This window comes from Polyodon spathula, chromosome 5, assembly GCF_017654505.1.
Source record: "Polyodon spathula isolate WHYD16114869_AA chromosome 5, ASM1765450v1, whole genome shotgun sequence".
Classification (NCBI taxonomy): domain Eukaryota; kingdom Metazoa; phylum Chordata; class Actinopteri; order Acipenseriformes; family Polyodontidae; genus Polyodon; species Polyodon spathula.
This window is the reverse complement of record NC_054538.1, coordinates 13544859-13566067: the sequence shown is the minus strand read 5'-3', so window position 1 is coordinate 13566067 and position 21209 is coordinate 13544859. Positions and strand designations below refer to the sequence as shown.

Genomic DNA, 21209 nt, shown 5'->3' with positions numbered 1-21209 from the left:
TCCTATAATGTGTTTTCACTTTCAGTGTTTTGGGGTTATGATATAATTAGGAAAAGACAATTTCTGCATTGCTCGGATACATTGTGAAAAGTGTTGAATTTAAATCAAGGGAAGTAATGTTAAAACTGCACAATGCACTAGTAAGACCTCATCTTGAATATTGTGTGCAGTTCTCGTCACCTCGCTATAAAAAAGATTTTGCTGCTCTAGAAAGAGTGCAAAGAAGAGCGACCAGAATTATTCCGGGCTTAAAAGGCATGTCATATGCAGACAGGCTAAAAGAATTGAATCTGTTCAGTCTTGAACAAAGAAGACTACGTGGCGACCTAATTCAAGCATTCAAAATTCTAAAAGGTATTGACAGTGTCGACCCAAGGGACTTTTTCAGCCTGAAAAAAGAAACAAGGACCAGGGGTCACAAATGGAGATTAGACAAAGGGGCATTCAGAACAGAAAATAGGAGGCACTTTTTTACACAGAGAATTGTGAGGGTCTGGAATCAACTCCCCAGTAATGTTGTTGAAGCTGACACCCTGGGATCCTTCAAGAAGCTGCTTGATGAGCTTTTGGGATCAATAAGCTACTAACAACCAAACGAGCAAGATGGGCCGAATGGCCTCCTCTCGTTTGTAAACTTTCTTATGTTCTTATGTTCTTATGATAGGCAATGTTTTAATCAACACAAAGCAGACTTTTTGATGGCATAATGATTTCTAATTGTGAAGTAAAATTAATTGGTGGAATAGTAGTTGATAGGTGGAGTACTGGAAGAAGTATATAGACCATACTATTATTCAAAGGTGTATGCAGATGCCTATCACATTTGAAGAAATATTTCAAAACAGTCATCTTTATCATTGATGTCAACTTGTAAATGGTAAATAATAATATAGGAACCAGACATCAACCCCTATATTTAAGCACTGGCATCATTGTGAGTAGGACTAAGACCCTTTAAAAGTAAAACATAGTTTAAAAACATTATCCGTGGGTGTGAGATGAGCAGCTTCATGCTGGAACCTTTCCAAATTGTAACGCTGATAAATTATAGAGGAGCATGAGAGTCTTTGTATGGAAGTCAGTGAAGGGTATAATTGCAACTACGCGCTGTCAAAAACTGCCCAACACTGACAGCCAACTCCTCTGTATTTTTTCAGCTCTAAAGGTTAAAGTCTGTGCTATGTTATCATTAGCGCTTATGGATTTCACCTTGTGTTGAAAGTTGTCTTTGCCAACTTAGTTTGGGAACTGCAATCTATATGATATGTTCTGGGTGACACTGTGGACATGTTTAACTAGCAAAATCAACAAAAAAGTGTGTGTGTGTGTGTGTGTGTGTGTGTGTGTGTGTATATATATATATATATATATATATATATATATATATATATATATATATATATATATATATATATAAAAAACATACTATGTAGAAACTGTACCCTAAACTGAAGAACACTGCAAATCTCTCTTTTACCGATATTGTGTAGTAATTTGATACTGGTTTGGCATGGTCATTCCGCCCCTCCACCAACAGAAAACTGTTTTTGTGTTTTCTTTATTAACAGAACAATTTTCTCCAGTTTCCTGGTGGATATCACGTCCTTCATCTGGCACTGGCACCCACTGCATAAATACCACTACTAACAACAAGTCCATACAATTAGATACTCTCCATGCAGCTTTATTGTATTTTAAAATAGTCAGGAATGATACAATGCATTGTCTTAGATAACAAGAGCCCTTAAACCTCCAGTAACTCTATCCCTCATCATTACAAACTCACTCCTTCAAAGCAAGCAAAACTATGAGAACACACAAAAGAGAAAGACCCAGTACTCAAAATGGATTTTGCCTTTAGTTCTTTGAGAAACTATGAACATTTTGTCAATTTTAACAGAGCTCCAGATACTGACGTAACACACTGGCATATATGGTAAATACTCATTAATTATCCTAATGGACACAGGGCAAAGGAACACCAGTACATGTTTCAGTTAAATCAACAGAAATATTGTAAGCAGGTGGTCCCATCACCACAAACACATCCCCCATTTAATAAATAAAGACCCACACAAGATTCCGATCCCAGCCCACAGTATGCGACCTGCAATGAGATTTAATTTTCCCTCCTATTTGCATTTGATTCAACGGAACAAGGATAGGACAAGAGAGTTTCACAGAAGATCCCAAGTGTTTCAATCTGCTTTGTCTTTGCCTGTGGAGTTTGCATTGCTTTTCCCATTTCTTGAGGCATTGCTTTTCACATTTCTTGAGGCATGCTTACATTCCTCTAGCTCGCTGGCTCCACCCCTAGACGTGACAAGCAGTTTGATTGAATAAAAAACCCTAGCTTTGTGCGTCTGCCCGTGGCTACAATGTGGCCTTGAGTTTGCTCATTGTGAGAGTAGCCAAGCTAACTTTGGCAGGAATGAGAGCTGGAACAATGAGCTCCCTTTATCTGCAGGCACAGATTAAATGTACCATAAAAATGAGGAGGGGGTGATAAACCTTTCATCCATGACCTCCTGGGTGTTAAAGGGACAGGAAAACATCCAACTCTGTGGCCTCGACACATTCAGTTGTGCTTCATTTTTATGGAACGGCAAATTTATCATTCAGCTAGTCAGACATGTTTCATGTGTAACAGAGAATTCATGTTTTAACTACTGGTGTCTTAATGAATCACAGATGACACCAGAAATGCTTTGACATATTTGCTCATCTGATCTCAGCAAAGCATGAACTGTTCATGAAACGTAACTCTTGGCATTTGATAAAAGCTGTTTTTGATGGATTGGACATGGTTTGCTGTCCAAGAAATACTTCTCAACTTTGGTTTGGGTTTTCTTTTTCCATTCTTACACTTCAGATACAAACACCCCTACAATGATATGTGGTTTTATTAATAATTCCTTGACTTCATGTTCTTTTAATGGGTCTTGTAAAGCTTTTCTGAGCAACAAAATGAACAAATGATATGCGTTTTAATGCCATCCTCCCAGTCACAATTTTAGCTGAAACACAGCCAACCATTACAATTTATGCCAAGACTATGGACTTGCAATTATTATTTGAAGAATGAAAAGCAAGATACAGTACACGAGTCATGCAATTTAATAAAAACCCTTTAACAATTTTATTTAATATTCCCATTACTTTGATTCATTTATGCTTAGGCTTACATTTGCAATTTTAGCATTAAAATTATTTTTATCATCTCTCATCTTAACTCAGATTAGCCATCTGTGTGTGAATAATCTCTATGGTACACAAGTTTTGTGCATGCCCACCTGATACCTAAGGGGTCAATTTGCACATTACTGTTGTGGCTCTGCTTGCGGTTAGCAAGATATTTCACCCAAGTAAGCACAGCCATGCTTTATGGGTATATATTTTTTTTACATTTTCTGAGGAGAGATGCTTTGTTCTGTTAAACTTCCACACCTATAAACACTCTTGATGTTCAGTGTTTACAACATCCAAACATACATATTCACTTCAGTTATTGTTATTTCAGTGGAAAGTTATTTATTTATTTTTCAATTTTGGGTAAAGTCATCTACTTGTCAACCATTTAAAATAAAGGGCTAGATGTACTAAAGGATTGCACCTGTTTTAAGAGCTGTATTCCTGTCGCAAACTAGCTGGAAGTGTCAGGTGACATGTACTAAACAAGCGCAATGATATTTGTGAGGTTTTAATAAATGTTTTGTGGAGATAATTTGCAGTTAAGCACTTGAAGAATATTTAATTCTGGATGGAAAAAAAAAAATATATATATATATATATATATATATATATATATATATATATATATATATATATATATATATATATATATATATATATAAAATAGATAAAAGTGAAGACGGAACAGAATGCATTGTACAGATGAAGTTTACATTTAACAAAAACAATGTTATTTTGATTCTTGCACCCTTGCATGCATAGACGTTATCTCCATCTCAACTCCCGCTATTTATATGAGCAATGTCGCAGGACTCTCACAGTGTATAATGCTAGCGATCTCGCTAAGAAGACGCAACAAATATTTAAAATTAGTACATTGCAGCTCTCTTTATTAACATATTTTTTCTTAGTACATAAGACAAAATGTTCACTTTGCGAATTGTCGTAATGAAAATTAAAACTGTGGTATGTTTGAACTGCGACTGGCCCATCTTAATACATCTACCCCAGATGCCATGACTTGGCCTTTTTAATGGTAGCTAGTGTACAAAAAAGAATCGCATAGCTTTTGGTAATGGGAGAACAACTGACCTAATGTTGGAAACAATTACTATTCATGATGAATCAATTCAGCTGGAGCTAGAGAAGTGGTGAACTCTGTGGGAACAGAGCTGTATCTGACCTGAGCTCAGATGCTTCTGTCAGACAGAAAGGTGCATAAAAACTCCAAGACATCCGCCCTGAGAAAGGAGTTCCAGGAAGATGTGGTCAATGGCATGAATTAAAAAGATAGTGAATTATTAATTATTCAGTCCTGTCTGTGTTTAGCTCTGATATGCTTGATGGGGCAAGACTTACTTAAGCAGTGAATTCCATAATAAAAGGTAACCTGTTTTATCATCTTCCACTCTCTCTTTATTAATATACATCACACAGGGAGCCGGGATAGTTAGACCATTAGTGATGTTAAATTAATTTCACAATAATGTACATATAATTATAATTAGAATGGCTAAAATCAAGACTACAGAACTGAGGACAAAGTACTGTATACCTTTAACAGATAGGTGATTACAAAGGCCTTTAAAATAAAACCTGTACTCACAGCTTCTGATTTGGGAGGTACAGGCGGCGGAGTTGGCACTCTGTTGTTCTCCTCTATTTGCAATACAGCAATGTGAGATGATCCCATGGGTCCTTCCAAAGATGATGTTGAAGAATGGAAAGAAATAAGATTCTGGTCTCCTTTGTCCCCGCATTCCTGCTCCTGTGGGTTCCCACTGGCTTTTATATAATTCTCAGGGTTTTGATTGGTCCATAATTCCTCATAGGGGATTTCGGGGTGCTCCACTGTTCGAAACTCATTTTCTGCCCATTCAGGAGTCACATACTCCCTTTCGGCCTCGCTGACCTCAGATGGTATCAAGAGATCATGGGGCATGATCTGGTGCTCCCCCAGTGAGTCCCTACAGCTCTGAGATTGGAGGTCACCATTGGCATGCATCAGCGTGCCGCTGTAAACGCACAACGACAGCCTCTGAAAGGACTGGGTGAGCTCCTCATGGGTACAGTTCAGGGAGTTAGAAGTAAAGTCCTGCAGGTACAATCGGATCCGCCTGGGGCTGGTGCCCTCCTCTGTGAAGTCTGTTTTCACCTCCCTCACTGCCTTGGAGTACTCATCGGGGTTGAATCGCTCCTGGCAGTACAGGGAGATCTCGTGGGCCAGAGTCTCGAAAATGGGGTCCCCCCGGAGGAGGCCCTCGGGCAGCAGGAAACGGGGCATGTCCGTAAGCAGCAGAAAATGAAACGGGGCCACCTCCTTGCGAAGGATGCAGCACAGGACGACAGTCTTGGAGATAATGCTGACAAGCTTGTAGCGGTGACCTTCCCGTATGACGTGAAGGTCGTAGAGGTTCCTGGGCGGCCGAGTAGGTACCATCACGTTTACTGGCAGACGGATCTTCTCGATAATGCTGAGGATAGTGTGCTCTCCCTCCTGCATCTGGATCTCCAAGGGGCTGCGGGTGCTGAACTTGCCTTTACACTGGAAGGGCAGGCTGAGGCTCTCGTTGGTCCGGTGATTCATGCAGATCAGACAGGGCATCTTGCCCTTCACCTGCTTACTCAGCGTGTTGGTCTTGCCCAGCTTGCGCAGAATGGTGTTAAATCGTGATTTCTCCTTCACCGTCTTGGCGCACAGGATCTCGGCCTGGCCCATCAATGTCAACTCGTCACCAGCGTGGAGGGTGAAGTTGTAAGCCTCACTGTCCTCGCTGAACTCTCCAGAGATCACCTGCCAACATACAAAATGCAGGTATATAAGTAAGGTCTTTCCTAAATAGTTCACCACACCACACATTATAAACTGAAAGATAGAGAGAGAAAGAGAGGAGAGAGAGACAGACAGAAAGAGATTTGAACAGATATTTTTAATCTATTTTTTTTAATTTAAAATGTACTGATTTGGGGGTAGGACAATATTACTGGAACATGGAACCAAGGATAAAAGTAATTCCAGAGCAATAGAATTCCAGAGCAAGCACATTTAATCAACAACTCTTACAAAAGCACGGTTCCAATAAATTATCTTGTGGAATGTCCTTGAAACATTTAATATATAATAAAGAATCAATATAAGGGGTTAGGTAAGCAACTTAAAAATCACCTTTTTTCCATTGTTTCAATAATCATTATTTAACTACTGGTTTACACCTTAAACAGCAAGTTAATTTTTGTAAAATAAATGAAGGAAAAAAAAAACATACTATCCTGAATAACTTCAACAACTAGACAAAAGGTAACCCTAAAGGCAAAATAAAACCATTACAAAATCATAAATCATAAAATACAAGGCAGAAGAGTTACCCACTAGCATTGTAGATATACTTTATCATTATTGTGAAAGAGAAGCAGGAGCTGTCCAGCACAAATACCTCTCAGCTGCTGCTGAAGCAGGGCAAATATTTGTAAAACAAACAATAAGAAGTTAGTAGTTAGCTGAAGTGCTTCCTGACAAATATACAGAGATGTCTCACAGTTAGCATAGTTCTGCAAGCTCTCAGCAACACACCCTAAGAGGAACTCTTTATAAATCTACTTGACTTCGTTTCAGAGAATTGAATCTCCTTAAACGGAGCACAGGGAAGAGTTTATTTATTTTTGTGTAGTTAATTAAAGTTGAACTCCCTTATAAATAACTTGTTTGCAAACTTAAAAGTTGATAGACAGCTGTTTTTTTTTCTTTCAAAGTAAATACATTTAGCCTTTTTTTTTTAATTGTGCTGTAGTGTTTTTTCTTCTGTGGAAATTATATGATAGTTTAGTGCCAAAATGTCACAAACGTGTTTACTTACTCAGGCTTAGACATTTCTTCTGAAATTGCAGGCTTTTTCTTTTGAGAAAATTGGAAACACATGTCTAAGTATCTAATAAAAAAAAACCTCTATGACCAGGGGCGGATTAAGAACTCCCGGGGCCCTGGGCACAGACTAGATAAATTGACTTTTTGTTGAGCAGCTTCAAATGTAGTTAAGAGCCTGTTGCATTTCTACCGCATTTTCTTTTGCCTGCAATTTCTCAACATTGCCAGCTCCATGGACCATCTTGCTCCTTGTCATTTTTTTCAGCCACCTCACCCTTAATATAGCCCTGTCTATGACTATGTTAAAGATTCTACACCTCCTTGAGTTGGCAGATAAGTCTCTTGGAATCAATATGCCATGTGCTCCATTTCTGTGCTAGACAGCCAGATAGCTAATATGATGTCCACTAAGTAACAAAAAGAATGCAAAGCTGACTTCAGTTAAGCAAGTGAGATATTAAAATATTATGAGCGTGTAAATAGTATTTTACTTGTTTTCACTATCTGTCAAAAGGGGAACTTGGAATTTGGGGGAACTAAGACCAATAGAAATCTGAGAATTAGAAACCAAAACATGCTTGTTTCAAATCCACTTATCCTACAGTGTTCAACAATGTCAGAGTATTATTTAAACATTTTTATTGCACCATTGTTTTCTGTGGCTTTGCTATCCCAGTACCCAAATGCAGCACTCTACATTGGCTAGCCACAGTACGGCATGTGTGAATCTATAGCACAAATCAAGCAATTTTATGCCATTTCCATAAGTAAGAATTAGTATAACTGGTGTACATGTAAATGTTCTCCAAAATGTTAATATACCTGGATGACAGATTTCATTCAAAGGAATGCAGCAATATCAACTTATATCTGCAATGCTCTACTCTTACCACCACTGACCTTTACACTAAAAGTAATGGCCTCCATCACGAAGACTCTCTCAGGAAATACACTGGCTATTTCCTCCACAGTACTGAAGTACTGGACAGGCTCTCTCACATCCCGGTCTTGGTCCAACAGTTTAAACTTCCCTGCAAATGAGAGAACAAAAAGTCTATTAATAAACAGATGGGTTCAGATGTAAAACATGTGACCTTGTTTCCATTATCTGGGTTACTTTAAGTAAAAGGTGTTCCTAATAAAGTAGTCAATGCAGTTTACGAACACTGCAAACTGTTCTGGTCAATACCCCTTCCTCACTTCCTGCAATCAGTATTTGGGTTATAGCTAAATAATGTTAATATCACAGCTCATGACGGTTCTTCCCACTTATGCAAAAATGTAAGTGTGACATACTGAAAGACTGATGTATGGACAAACAGAGAGTCCTCTATTTCAACCGATTCTGATAGTCTAGATAATATGCTAGATAATGTTAATGCAAACTTTCATGTCAATTGGATAAGCGGTTCTCCAGTAATAATATCAATTATATAAGCGGTCTATATATATATATATAATATATATATATATATATATATATATATATATATATATATATATATATATATATATATCCAAACATAAGCAAATTAAGCATAGTGGTTGAACAAATTAAGTTGTTGTCACATGCAAATTAAGCAACAGTGGTGAACAAATTGCCATGCAAGAATCCATTCGTAGTTCCCTGGTTAACTCAAGACAGGTACTGTATGTGTGCCAAACAGTCTCTACAACCCCAGAGTTCACATCTTTAATGAATTTTCTTGCATATTACTTGACAATCCTTATGATGTTTATCCTCTGAGAGTACAGTTCACACAACTGAAGACCCTTGAGTTTCTGTTGCCTAGCAACAGATTTTCTTCCAAGGGGCCCTCTCTAATTAGCAGTCATCATTTCAATAAAACTCAGTAGAAAGTTTAATAAAAAGACTGATAGGAAACCATATTCACTTGCCAAAATACAGTATGCTGTCATACCCCTTACTTGCATAAAATTTTGAAAAGCACTGTATGTTCCCTTCTAAAATTTCCAGAATGTTTCTAGAACTGATAATTGGTCCAGAATGTTTTTTGTTTAAGAAATTGTAGTTTTGTTGTTGTTGTTGTTTATAACTTCAGTTACCCTGCAGTGGAAATCCATTAGGACTAAATAAATTATGAATGTTGTCTGTTTCCAATGTACCAATGCCAAATGACTCTTTTATATTGGTGCGCTGTAATTAATATGAAAGTATGTCATTCAGTAGAAATTCACTCTGGCATCAATGCTTTGGTTTGACAGTTACCATAAGTGAACTAACAAATCACTGGGTTCAAATGAGAAGGCATGGACAGATTTTAAAACTAGCTAGATGCTTTATTAATCTGAAGCATGTTTTACAAGCCACAAGACAGCACCATGCCTTTGAATTTAGAGGTACACACAACACAACCAAGAGGGAATGATTTAAGCCTGGTTATGAGATACTTGGATTCTGATCTGGTCAGATTGTTTGAGAAAAAAAAATAAGTTTGATATAGTCAATACCACAGAACACAGAACGCAAATAAATAAATAAATAAATAAATCTGTCTACGGCATTTGAGTGAAATAAACGTTCATATATTTTATCAAAATCAATTGCCATAAAACTATCATGCTAAACAACTGTAAAAGGCAAATCTGTAGATCCATTATCTAACTGCCTATGCATCTATGTGCTGTACTTGATTTTCGATCTTGCACAATCTATTGTGCTCTTCCAGTGTTTGCTCCTGCAGCTTTGATATCGTATCCCCATGGAAACGAGGCCCAGGACTGAAAGGACCATATACAGGACCACACTAAACAAAGAGTTGGCTGGTGGAAGAAAATTAAAACAGTCTAGAATTTTTGCTGCTTTTGGAATCTGTGTTGCATTCATTCAAATCCAACAACAGAATGATGCTGCATAGCTAAGCAGCTTGTTCTAGCGAAGTATTTTTTTCAACAGGTTTAAACATATTTCTTTTTCCATACTGGCCAACTCTGAAGCTGTTTACCTCTCAACTAACTACGTGCCCCAACCTCACCCCTGCAGCATGTCCAATAAAACCATTTCTAAGGCTGGCGGCTCCCCAAGTATGAACCACAATGACATTGCTTCTTCTATTCCAGCTAGGGTCAGCAAACTGGCACATGTGTAATGACTGCCTTCTGCAGTCGAGGTAATTACTCCAAATCTCATGGGTAAGAAATCTGCAGGATGTGGTGGTAAGGTTTTCATTCATCATGTTAGATCATTTTTCTGTTCAGAGGTGTGAGCAAACATTAAAATTTCCTGAGATTCTGAAGTAATATCCAATAGAGCAGAGGGTGAGTTCAGTGTAAACTCTAACTGTAATTGGCACCAAGGTGTTATTATTGTTCTAGGGCCTTGACCGGACCTAGTGGAAAGAATCAAACTAAAAGAGCAGCTACAAATAGCAGACTCACACGTTTAATTTCAGCAGTGACTATTAAACAGTTAGATTCCCGGCATTCCTCAGTTCCTGTGGCTAGTGTAGTCCACCATATTTAAGTAATAATTCACAAAATTGGTTCATTCTTATTCCTTTATAAGCATATATTTTAGCAAGATATGAACATTTAGCAAAATGTATTAATAATGAGCTACGTTTATTGCATATAATGCTGTTAATGTTGTCAGCCTTTGTGCTGTTAAATATTGATAATGATGTTTTGCATCAATTAATCAACATTTACATAATTTACTTAATTACCTTTTATACTGGCCTCTTCAATGCAATGCGCTTTATTTTCTCTAAGAAAAATTTCAAAAGACAACAAAATATCAGAGATGGTTCAGATACTCAGACTGAGATTTTAAAGCCCCTTTCCCGAATAATTTTTTATGAAATGTGTGACATGGATTGAACTACTGTAATATCTACTGGCTGTTGTTGACAATTGGGCCGTTGTTGTAAAATGGCCAAAATACTTAGAGATGTCACAGATGGTAACCTCCAGAAAATACAGATTCATGGGTCAATGGCAAACTTTTGATTATTTTAGCCACACAGAGCTTGGTCATGAGCCCCATAGATCTTTATAGCAGCTAATTGCTGAAACCAACAAGACCATTTCAAAGCCTTGACTGCTCTACTGAGAGTGGTGCCCTGGGCCCAGCTGGATAAGGATTAATCTATATGGGCAGAATATGTCACATTTTAAAAGTGGAAGGACCACAGGATATGACAGATGGACAGCACTAAGGTTAGGCAGGTGGTGAAGTGAGAGGGAACCTTGTCTGTCTTATCAGAGATCAGGCTCGGGTTACACTCATCCCCTAGGATTTTGCACTGAACTAATTAAGGATTCATTTATCATCATTTCTTCCTGGGTATAAATACTTTATCGCTTACCTCATCTCCTTTTCTTAGGACTAACACTGTAACAGGGATACTGAGATTGAGGCTTTGAACGGAAAAAGATGAGAAAATCGAATTATATGTCAACTTTCAAGGCCACGAAATTGCATATGTAATACCCTAAATATTTAATCTCAACTGGATGCAAACGCAAGTTCAATGTTCAATGTCCCCCAATTGCTTTTTGACCTACTTGAGTTCCTCTTTTCATGAATTTTCAATAGTTTATAACCTGGGCTCCACTGTCATCATTATCAAGAGATTCTTCTTAATAAATGTTCCTAGTCATATATGATAGCAGAGGGTAGGTCAGCAGGAAATGGTTTTCATGCTATACCTATGGTTAAAGATCCAATATTACTCAGCAGCAAAAACAAATAAAACCTGATGTCAGTTCTGTGTAGTGAATGGAAATCTGTGTTTGGCTATTGGCTGAAGTCAGGTATATCATAAACTGCAAAGGAAATTACTTTATAAATGTGTGTAGCAGTCACCAGCACTACCATTTATAAAGCTGCTGCAAGTCACATACTGAGTAATTTCCTGAGCACATTACCAGGTTTAATATACCTACTGTACACTGCTTTATAGTTGGAGGATATTCAACCTGTATCTTTTCCAAAATGATTTGTATGACAAACAATAGAAATACTAAAAGACAAATGTTTCGACTAGAAGTCTTTTCAATGTCTTCAAATTCAGCACTGTCGAGTGTTTAATAGTTATGGATGATATGACAAGCAATAGCAGAACTTAAACATTACAGAGCGGCTGACATTTCAGCCTGTTTATTACTTGAATGAGAGATCTCCAAAGATGATCAGGTGCAGTAGGAAGTGGTGTAGGCATAGTCTGTCATTACCAAATGTGAGTGAAGACTCAAACCCAGGCTTTATAAGAGGGCATCTTAAAGGGTGGGATAAATTTTAATAAAATTTAAAAAAAAACATATCCAGCATGTGAATGTACTTGGATGTTAGGGTTTCCTTTTACAAAATATATTATAGTATTATCGACACAGTGACCTTGGAACGCAAAATAAAATAATGCAGATTTGCAATACATTACATTAAAGCATGAACCGCAAGTAAAATAGGACATGTTTACCTTGCTAATGCATATGATAAGCTGGGGAATCTGATGGCACCTTGTATAAAAACAAACTTATGAGAGGCTACCAGATGTACAGTATTCCTCAATACATTGTTTTTGGTGGTTGTGGTTGACCTGCCTCAGATTAATATGATTTACAAAAAAAGTGCAATAGAACAGTTTCATGGTTCTGTTGTGTATCATGAACTAATACTACCAATTTTCTAGAAACATACCATATCTGAAATGAGTCTTGAACACTTTTTTCATGCAAACGTATTGCATGTTAAGAGCTTACAAGTCAGTGTTGTGCTTTATCTGGGGCATAGAATTGTTTTTTGTTTTTAAATCAGAGTAGAATTAATTTTACCATGGCTTTCCAATTGGAAGAGATAATGTTGATTTATTAAACACAGCTCTCCTCTACATCTAACTCTGGAAAACATTGCCCTGCTCTTAATTAGATAACTCTGTGTCTATAAGAATAAAATGCAAAGATTGACATTAACTGTGCTTGCAAGTGACTGCATTCTAAAAAAGGTTACAGAACACACTGTAATATTGACAAGAAATTATTTTCAGTGATGTAATATTGCAGCAACACATATAGAAGATACAAAATGAACATCCTAGGAGCATTGTAGTTATTACATGAATGAGGATGGCTCAGATAACTGTGACTCAGTGAGGAAATGCTCCTCAGATCCGCTATATTAAGGATACGCCACACTAAAATAAGTGAATTGGTTGAGACTGGTGATCTCATCATCTATGATGGTGTCATGATGTATCAGGTAAACCCTCCAGAGAGGAAGTGTCTCATATGAAGCTGATGCCATTTTGAGCACAAATCTATTATCACATTACAGTGAGCAAATATTTTGGGAATAGTCGGCTCTTCAAACATTCCCCAGTGAATATGTGAGATTAAAGTTTATTTATTAGCACCTCAATGAGCATGCTCCTTGTGTCTTTAAACTGTAGCCTCTAGTCTTCCTTTCCTCTGAAATATAACTGTAACAACACCTTTACTGAACTTCCTGGCAATTTATTACCTAAATCGCTCAATTGGGAATCATTATTCCTCTCAGTTTAAGTCCCGTTCCATTCACTTATTGTATTATCATTTTATTGTACAAGTAATATTAATATTGTTAAATAACAAAAAGAATTGTGTATTATAATAGCTAAATACATTTTAGAAATAAGTATCGGGGTTTCCGAAAATATAGCATTACAAGTCCCCACGTGTTGATACAATTGTTTAAATAGCATACCATTATTAATTTTTTTTTTTTTTTTTTTAATGGGGGGGGCATATAACGTCATATTTTCCGTAACCCCGCTACTCTAAATAATATTACCACGTTTCGATTATATAATATTAATAATATTTTTAATAACAACTGTAAATCAGGTATTCCATTACCTGCAGCCACAGATAAGATCATGTTAGTGCTTGCAATCAGACACTTTGGTTTAGATCATATTTACAGTAGCTTATCTTGACAGACATGTTTTGTGTGGTTGTTTAAAAGTGTGCACATTTGGCCAGATTCCATAAGCATCCAAGCCAGTCCAAAGTTTGTTTAAGGTTATTCATTAATAATCTTTCAAGATGGCGTTCACAATGTGTAATGTTACATGGGTTAGTTTTATTCAAGGTATTATTTCTCTCTCTGTGATTCTCTTTGGTTTTCATCTGTTGTGAAAATGCTACTCCAGGCAGTGCAGATTGTTCTGCTTTTCTTTACAGAACACTGTAGATTGCATTTTCTGGATAAATTGGAATATTCAGTGTTTTAATTTTGGAACTTCTATCTTGCATTTTAGCTGCACATCCTGTCCAAACCAATAACATGAATAACGTCCAGCGCCACAGTTGTACGTACATGTTTGTTTTTTTGTTTGTTTGTTTTTTTCCCTCTCACTGTGTGTGTTTAATTTAGGTTTATACATGTTTTCAAAACATTTCCATTTTTGCAGAATACTACCTGAATGTTTATAGAACATTCATTCAGTATTCATTCATTCAGTATGTTTATTTCACCCTCCATGTTATTCAGCAATACTGGGATTAACTAATGAGGTGCTGCATTTTGTTTTTCCATGTTCAAATGTCCAAAATACAAACACACAAATGTAATTCACATATTTGAATTGAACCCAAGGAGCACATCTTGGTATAGGCATGTGCATTCTCCTTCATAGGTAAGATTTACTTATTTTTTTTTATTTTTTTTTTAACAATTAATTTTATTTGTTTTCCAATTTTCACCCAATTTTTGGAATGTCCAAATATTAGTCAACCGTGCTCATCGCTGCAACCCCTGAACTAACTTGGGAGAAACGAAGACGAGCCCTTGCGTCCTCCGAAACAACTGCCATCAACCGTCCGTTGTTTTGTGCTTTGCAAGCCTGCAATGCAGCCATATCCAGAGCCACGCAGTTCTGAATTGCATACAGGCAGGCATGCAGGAACCTGGCCAGCCACAGAAGTCGCTGGTGCGCAGTCAGCCAAGGACTTACCAGTCGACCTAACCCCTACTCCGCCTGAGTAGCATTTGACCAACCCCCAGAGTTAAGAAAATTATCATTTCCCACCCGTACCAAGGTGCCCTTTAAGATATATTAAGTAACTAATTATTTTTCTTGGAAATTATTCACTTATTATTGCAGTGGAGTCCAACCTAAGACCATGCCATCATACTGTGTACCCAAAATGAGTGAACTGCAGTGATAGTTGTAGAGCTTGTGTCTCGAGATGTCTTTCAAACAAAGGAAAACCTCTTGAATTAGGCTATTCCAGTAGCCTGCAATGCAACAACGCCTCTTCCCTTGATAAAAGTTTCTAGTGCTTTAAATTTACATGGCTTGAGGTTTGTATTGTAAAAACAGGTACAACTGATTACACACTAATATACAGAGCATGGGTAGAGCTACTTTAGCTTGAGTGGACCGATTGTGCCCTGGTCATCTCAGGCATAAGGCTGAGTATGTCTTACACAACAGTAAATGCAGTTGATGATATGCGTCATTTTTTTATGTCACCAAGTCCAGACCCCATCCCACCAACACAGTGATAATTACATTTAATTCAGCAATGTAATTTCAGAATGCTTTGATTTTATAGATAGTTCCCATCTAAATTCCAGTGCTACTTCTTCCAAATTTAATACACAAACCTTCTATAAGAACCTGGGCCAAGGAGGTTGAACTACCTCTCTCGGGGTATTATTAAAAGTTTTTAACTTTAGATAGACTTTCAAAGTTTCAGCCTGAGACATTGATCATAACACAAAATGCACAGTGCAACAACTCTACATTTGTGACCTGAGGTTCAACAGAAGAAGCAGATTTGCATTTTTGTTACTGATTTTTCTAGCCAGAGAAGAGGAAATTGCCTCAAACTACTTTAAAAAGAGCTTCTGTCAAGACTGGATTGTATGTGAGTGGGACAGCCCTGCTGGAAATTGCCATAGAAACGGCACAGAAACTACAGCCTGATCTCTAATGGCATCCTGATCAGTTCAGATGTTTTCCATAATGCCACCAGTGGCTGGGTAATCCTTATTTTCAGACCACTGATTTTGTATTGGTTGGCAAAAGAAATTGGACCAGTGAAACAAATCTGTTCCTGGTTACAGGAAGAATAGCTCTAAACGTACCTGCCAAGTAAAACTTTTGTCGTGTGGTTGATATTCCCTCTTTGGGAACATTTATCCTGTCTAGAAAACTAAGTTTGCAACAGTCATATAAACTCCATGCAACCCAACAGATCTGATGTACAATAGGAAAGATGCTTGGTTTGGGACTGTGAGGTAACCAGTTCGGGTCCAGCTTCTGTCAAAATTTCTGAAACACTAGAGTACCCAAACATGGCTGAGACTCCTTCTTGAACCTGTAGAACCATATGGAATACTAGACCTTCAAATGGTCATGTTTAATTGTTAGAAAGAGGAGACAAGAACTAAAATAAAATACTGGAAGAACATAATACAACAATGAAATTAAAGCAGGTATAGAGGAAGACAGTACCTGTTTTTGTCATTTATTTTGCACTTTATCACTTGCAATCAGAAAATACCAACAATGGCAAAACTGCAGATCAGCTTTTATATTCTCAGTGGAGCTGTCTTGTTAAAAAGGGGATCAGAAAATCCCTGTTGTTATAATCAACAGAGCACTTATTTCATGAAATCCTATCCACTAGGTACATCTGAATAGGGAACCATTGATGGATCTTTCTTAATAAACAGATGTATGAATAAACTGTCTAATACATGGAGTAAATATGTAGTTAACAAGCCCCACCCCACCCCCAGCAGCGCACTCTCCTTCCTTTCTGGCCATGGATTCCCTTTTGAGACCAGTTATTAAGTACCTGGGATCTCCATTTCACATTATTTATTTATTTGGACGCATCACTGTCAGCTTGGGCAGCACTTAGGGCGGCCATTAACCCACCAGCTATTCCAGCTTAAGTGATCTCAACTCCTCGAAATAAAAGTCCTACCATCCTTCCACCATCTGTCAATAATTAGTTCTACCCCATCCCCCTAACCCCCTACTGGGAAAACTGGCGCCAATTTGCCAAACCTAGTAACCCCCCCACCCCCATCCAATTTCAATTCCTACCCCATCTTTTCTGAACATGCAGTTGCCAGAGGGGTTTTCCAAGATTCATTTTTTATTGATTTGTTATATTTCTCCAAACAAAAATTATTAATAACAGTATTAGAAGATATTTAATCTGGATAAAACATGAAACGCCATTCCAAACACCTGTCAGAGTCCAAATAAAAGGCTTAACCTTCTAACCTGTCGTTTTCTTTGGAAATAAGGTTCTTATCTGGTGGAAGTGTACTTGTGCTCCTGACTATACTGCAAGACTCACTACATGGCTGTTCCTTTACCAAGAGAACCACTCGAGGACCACTTAAGGCCATAGACTCATTTTAGATTGATACCATTATCCATATGAACCCCTAAATCAGCCAAGCAGGGACTTCTGCAGGGATTTAAAAAATAATAACTAACTGCATTTTGAGTGCTCTTATGTCCATCCGTCTTCTTACTAGCATGACTGGATTATTGCGTAAGCCCCCATTATTCATATCTGGCAGTGCTGTCAGTAGGATATATATTAAAAAGTTGAAAAACATGTTTTATAACACACCTGAAATTAACTATATATATATATATATATATATATATATATATATATATATATATATATATATATATATATATATAGTTAATTCTTAAGACAGATTCTCTTGCAGTATTTTCCTGTATTTTGCTCCATCCATTCTTCCTTCAATTGTAACAAGATGCCCAGTCCCTGTTGATGAGAAGCATCCCCACAGCATGATGCTGCAACCACAAAACTTCACTGTAGGGATGGTGTGTCTTGAGGCATGGGCAGTGTTAGGTTTGCGCCACACACAGCGCTTTGAGTTGTGGCCAAAAAGCTCTATCTATCTCTATCTATCTCTAAACTCCAGACGTGCTTTCAGATGGTACTTTTTGATTAACGGCTTCTTTCTTGCCACCCTCCCATACAGGCCAGTGTTATGCAGAGCTCTTGATATGGTTGACTGGTGCACCATTACTCCACTCCCAGCCACTGAACTCTGTAGCTCCTTCAACGTGATTGTTGGCCTCTCTGTGGCTTCTCTTTTCTTGTTTGAGCGCTGAGTTTTGAGGGAAGGCCTTTTCTTGGCAGTGCCTGGGTGGTGTGATCCAGCTTCCACTTCCTGATTATTGATCCAACTGTGCTCACTGGGATATCCAAACACTTGGATATTATTTTGTACCATTTCCCTAATTTATGCATTTGTATTACTTTATCTCTAACTTCTGCAGAATGCTCTTTGGTCTTCATTTTCCTTCAGATTCACAGCCTTACCAATGATCATTCAACAGTGGGGTTTTTATCCAGAAAATGTGACAGCAACTTTAATGGTTCACAGGTTGAGGACAATGGTAAGGTAAGTGTGTCCTCGTTAGGGCAATTTCTTTCATCGGTGTAAACTGGGAGCTTCCACAACACAGGGGTTGAATACTTATGCAAGCAAGATATTTCAGTTTTTTATTTTTCTTAAAAATATTTCCCTACATAAAACCAATGTCACCTTACAATAATTGATTCTGAGTTTTAGTGTTTAAAAATAAAATATCAAACAAAACGAAATTTCAATGTACCATTTGTAATTCAGTAATATGAGAGAATTGGTCAGGGGTCTGAATACTTTTGCAAGGCACTGTATATCCTATCACACCAACCAGTGAAATTACTATATGGAGTTCAGTGTGGTAAATCTGTAAATTTTCTGGGTAAGAAAGCTTCAGTTGAAGCATTGAACCACCATATGCAGTAGCTAATGACTTGCATCCTCCCCCAAGGCAGACTTAGGGAAAATGTAAATGAATTTAAATCATCCAATTACACTTCTGGCTTCCACAACCATGTTTCCAATACACAAAGCACTAGTATTTTTATAGCAAGTTTCTAATCTCTCCCACAAGGCCAATGTAAAGCGCACTGCATGGATCACTCAAAGCAGCCATAAACCAAAGCTAGTTCTACAAAAAAAAGTTTAAAGTGAGATTAGCTACATTAATTAATGATCACAGTTGTGTTCAGTGATATGAAGGTAGAGTTCCTGAGGTTTATTTCAAGGAAGATAGACCCATATACTACAAAGACTATAGTACAGTATCCACGAATGCTGTATTATATGCAACAGCTTGACCATCCATACTTTTCTTTAATAATTAGCCTTTAATAACTATTCCTGGACAACTGAAAAGAGAATGAAATATAAAATCACAAACATTACATTTGCAGGGAAAAAAGCTGTCTCCACCTTACCTGGATATTGCAATGGGATGTCAATTTTAGGACCGATGACATAATGGCCCTCTTCCAGGCTGTGTGCAGTCACGGTGGTCCACTGTCTGCAGGAGTGAATCAGAATAACATCCTGTTCTGTCAAGCCCTCCACATGATCCCCTAGAAGAAAAGAAAATGGTGGATTTTAGTCAACAACAGAGCAGGACTGGATGTGCAAGACTGCAGGTATTAAGCACCAGATGCAACAAAAATAAAATAAAAAACGGCATTGTCATATCTACCCAGTTGAAATTGTAAAAATAATAATAATAATAATAATAATAATAATAATAATAATAATAATAATAATAATAATTAATGAATTGATTAATGAATTACACTGTGTAACAAAAAAAATTATAATTTTGTTCCTGGGTAGTAAGTGTTATTTTCCTAATTGCTTATGCCTCAAAAGTATAGAACATGGCTATTATTCCCCACAAACTTTGCTTTTGTGACCAGGACAGTGATATTTCAAAATATCACTATTTCCAATGGGAAAATGGGAAAATGTGTGTCTTTTCGTTCACATAAAGTCAGAAAAAAACAACATATGTATTTACAGTATAATTGTAAATCTCGAAAAACTACTCACTTCTAAATCTTTTGTAGTCATCTTTGTATTACTTTAGTATAAATACATGTTAATTTGGATTCAAATGTTGTTCTTTATTTTTTATAATTCATATTTATTGCTTTTTAACAAAAATACATTTTTCAGTTAATCTGCTTGCATGCAATCAATATATATTAAAGTATATCACAATGTTTCACAAATGCCACAGTCAATAGATACATTTTTAAGTCTGATATGCTCCTGGTATTAAATAAGTTAGAACATGGGAAAAGTGGTCACAGTGAAAGGATATAATAACTTTGGGTAACTCATATAGAAATACTTAACATCCAGGGCTGGCAATGGAACATGAAGCTAGCAATGTGACTGATCGAGCAAGGTTCCAGCTGTCCGTATATTGGATGGATATGGACAGTTGGAGACTTGTCACATATTCGAAATCATTGCGCTGCCTCACCGAATTTAAACGTATCAGAGCATTCTTGCATTTACAATTACAGATGTACAGCTGTAACTATGAAACTGGGTGAGCAACTACCTGCAAAAAAATCACAAAGTAGTAAGTAGACATGCCAACCTGGATGAAGAACAATTAAATGAACTAGGGAAAATAAAAACACAAAAAAGAAAAAACAAACGCTGTCTTTATACTAAGTCAACCTGACTTTGCCAAAAATAATGTAGTTTTTAGCGGTTTCTAAACGCTACAGAAAAACACAAAAAGACACTTCTGCATATTATACATCCCTTTCAGACACATACCTTGAAAAATTATTGAAATTTAAGACGTAGTCATGTTTATTTTTATTCCTCCCTTCTGTTCTGCTCAGTGTGTCTGCACTGTCAGTGACAGGGAAAAAACAGTGCCGTCTCAACTCTGCCCCTGGTGTATCTTTTCAATGGCAATGTCCACAATATCAAAAATACAGATGTACTTTCTTTTGCATGTTCCAATACAATTAATTTACTCAGCTTAACTTTGTGTGCAGTTCGAGGTTATAAATGTTACTACTTTACTGGCGTAAGGATATTTAATAACAAAACTAATAATTCATTGCCCTAAACATCAAATCCACTGTTTGACCTGGATTACCAATGCAATAAAGCCCTTCAGGGCGTCCGTATAAGTTGAATATACAGACTTCTCAGGAGTTGGACACCCCAAGGTGTCCGTATATTCGACATATACGGAAAGCCTTACTGCATAAATATAGGTACAGTATATTTACATAACTTAGTTAAAATCCATATCCA

General features: G+C 37.1%; 1 protein-coding gene across 2 annotated transcripts in view; it reads right to left on the bottom strand.

Moving 5' to 3' along the window:
• Positions 1-21209, bottom strand: part of LOC121315587 (GRB2-associated and regulator of MAPK protein 2-like) — a 54632-nt gene that overhangs the window by 11048 nt on the left and 22375 nt on the right. For both annotated transcript variants that reach the window (XM_041249814.1, XM_041249815.1), the window contains 3 exons: positions 19358-19498; positions 7955-8085; positions 4799-5986 (listed from right to left, as the gene is read on the bottom strand). In XM_041249814.1, coding sequence (XP_041105748.1) covers positions 4799-5986; positions 7955-8085; positions 19358-19498 — 1460 coding nt within the window. The remainder of the gene's footprint in view (positions 1-4798; positions 5987-7954; positions 8086-19357; positions 19499-21209) is intronic.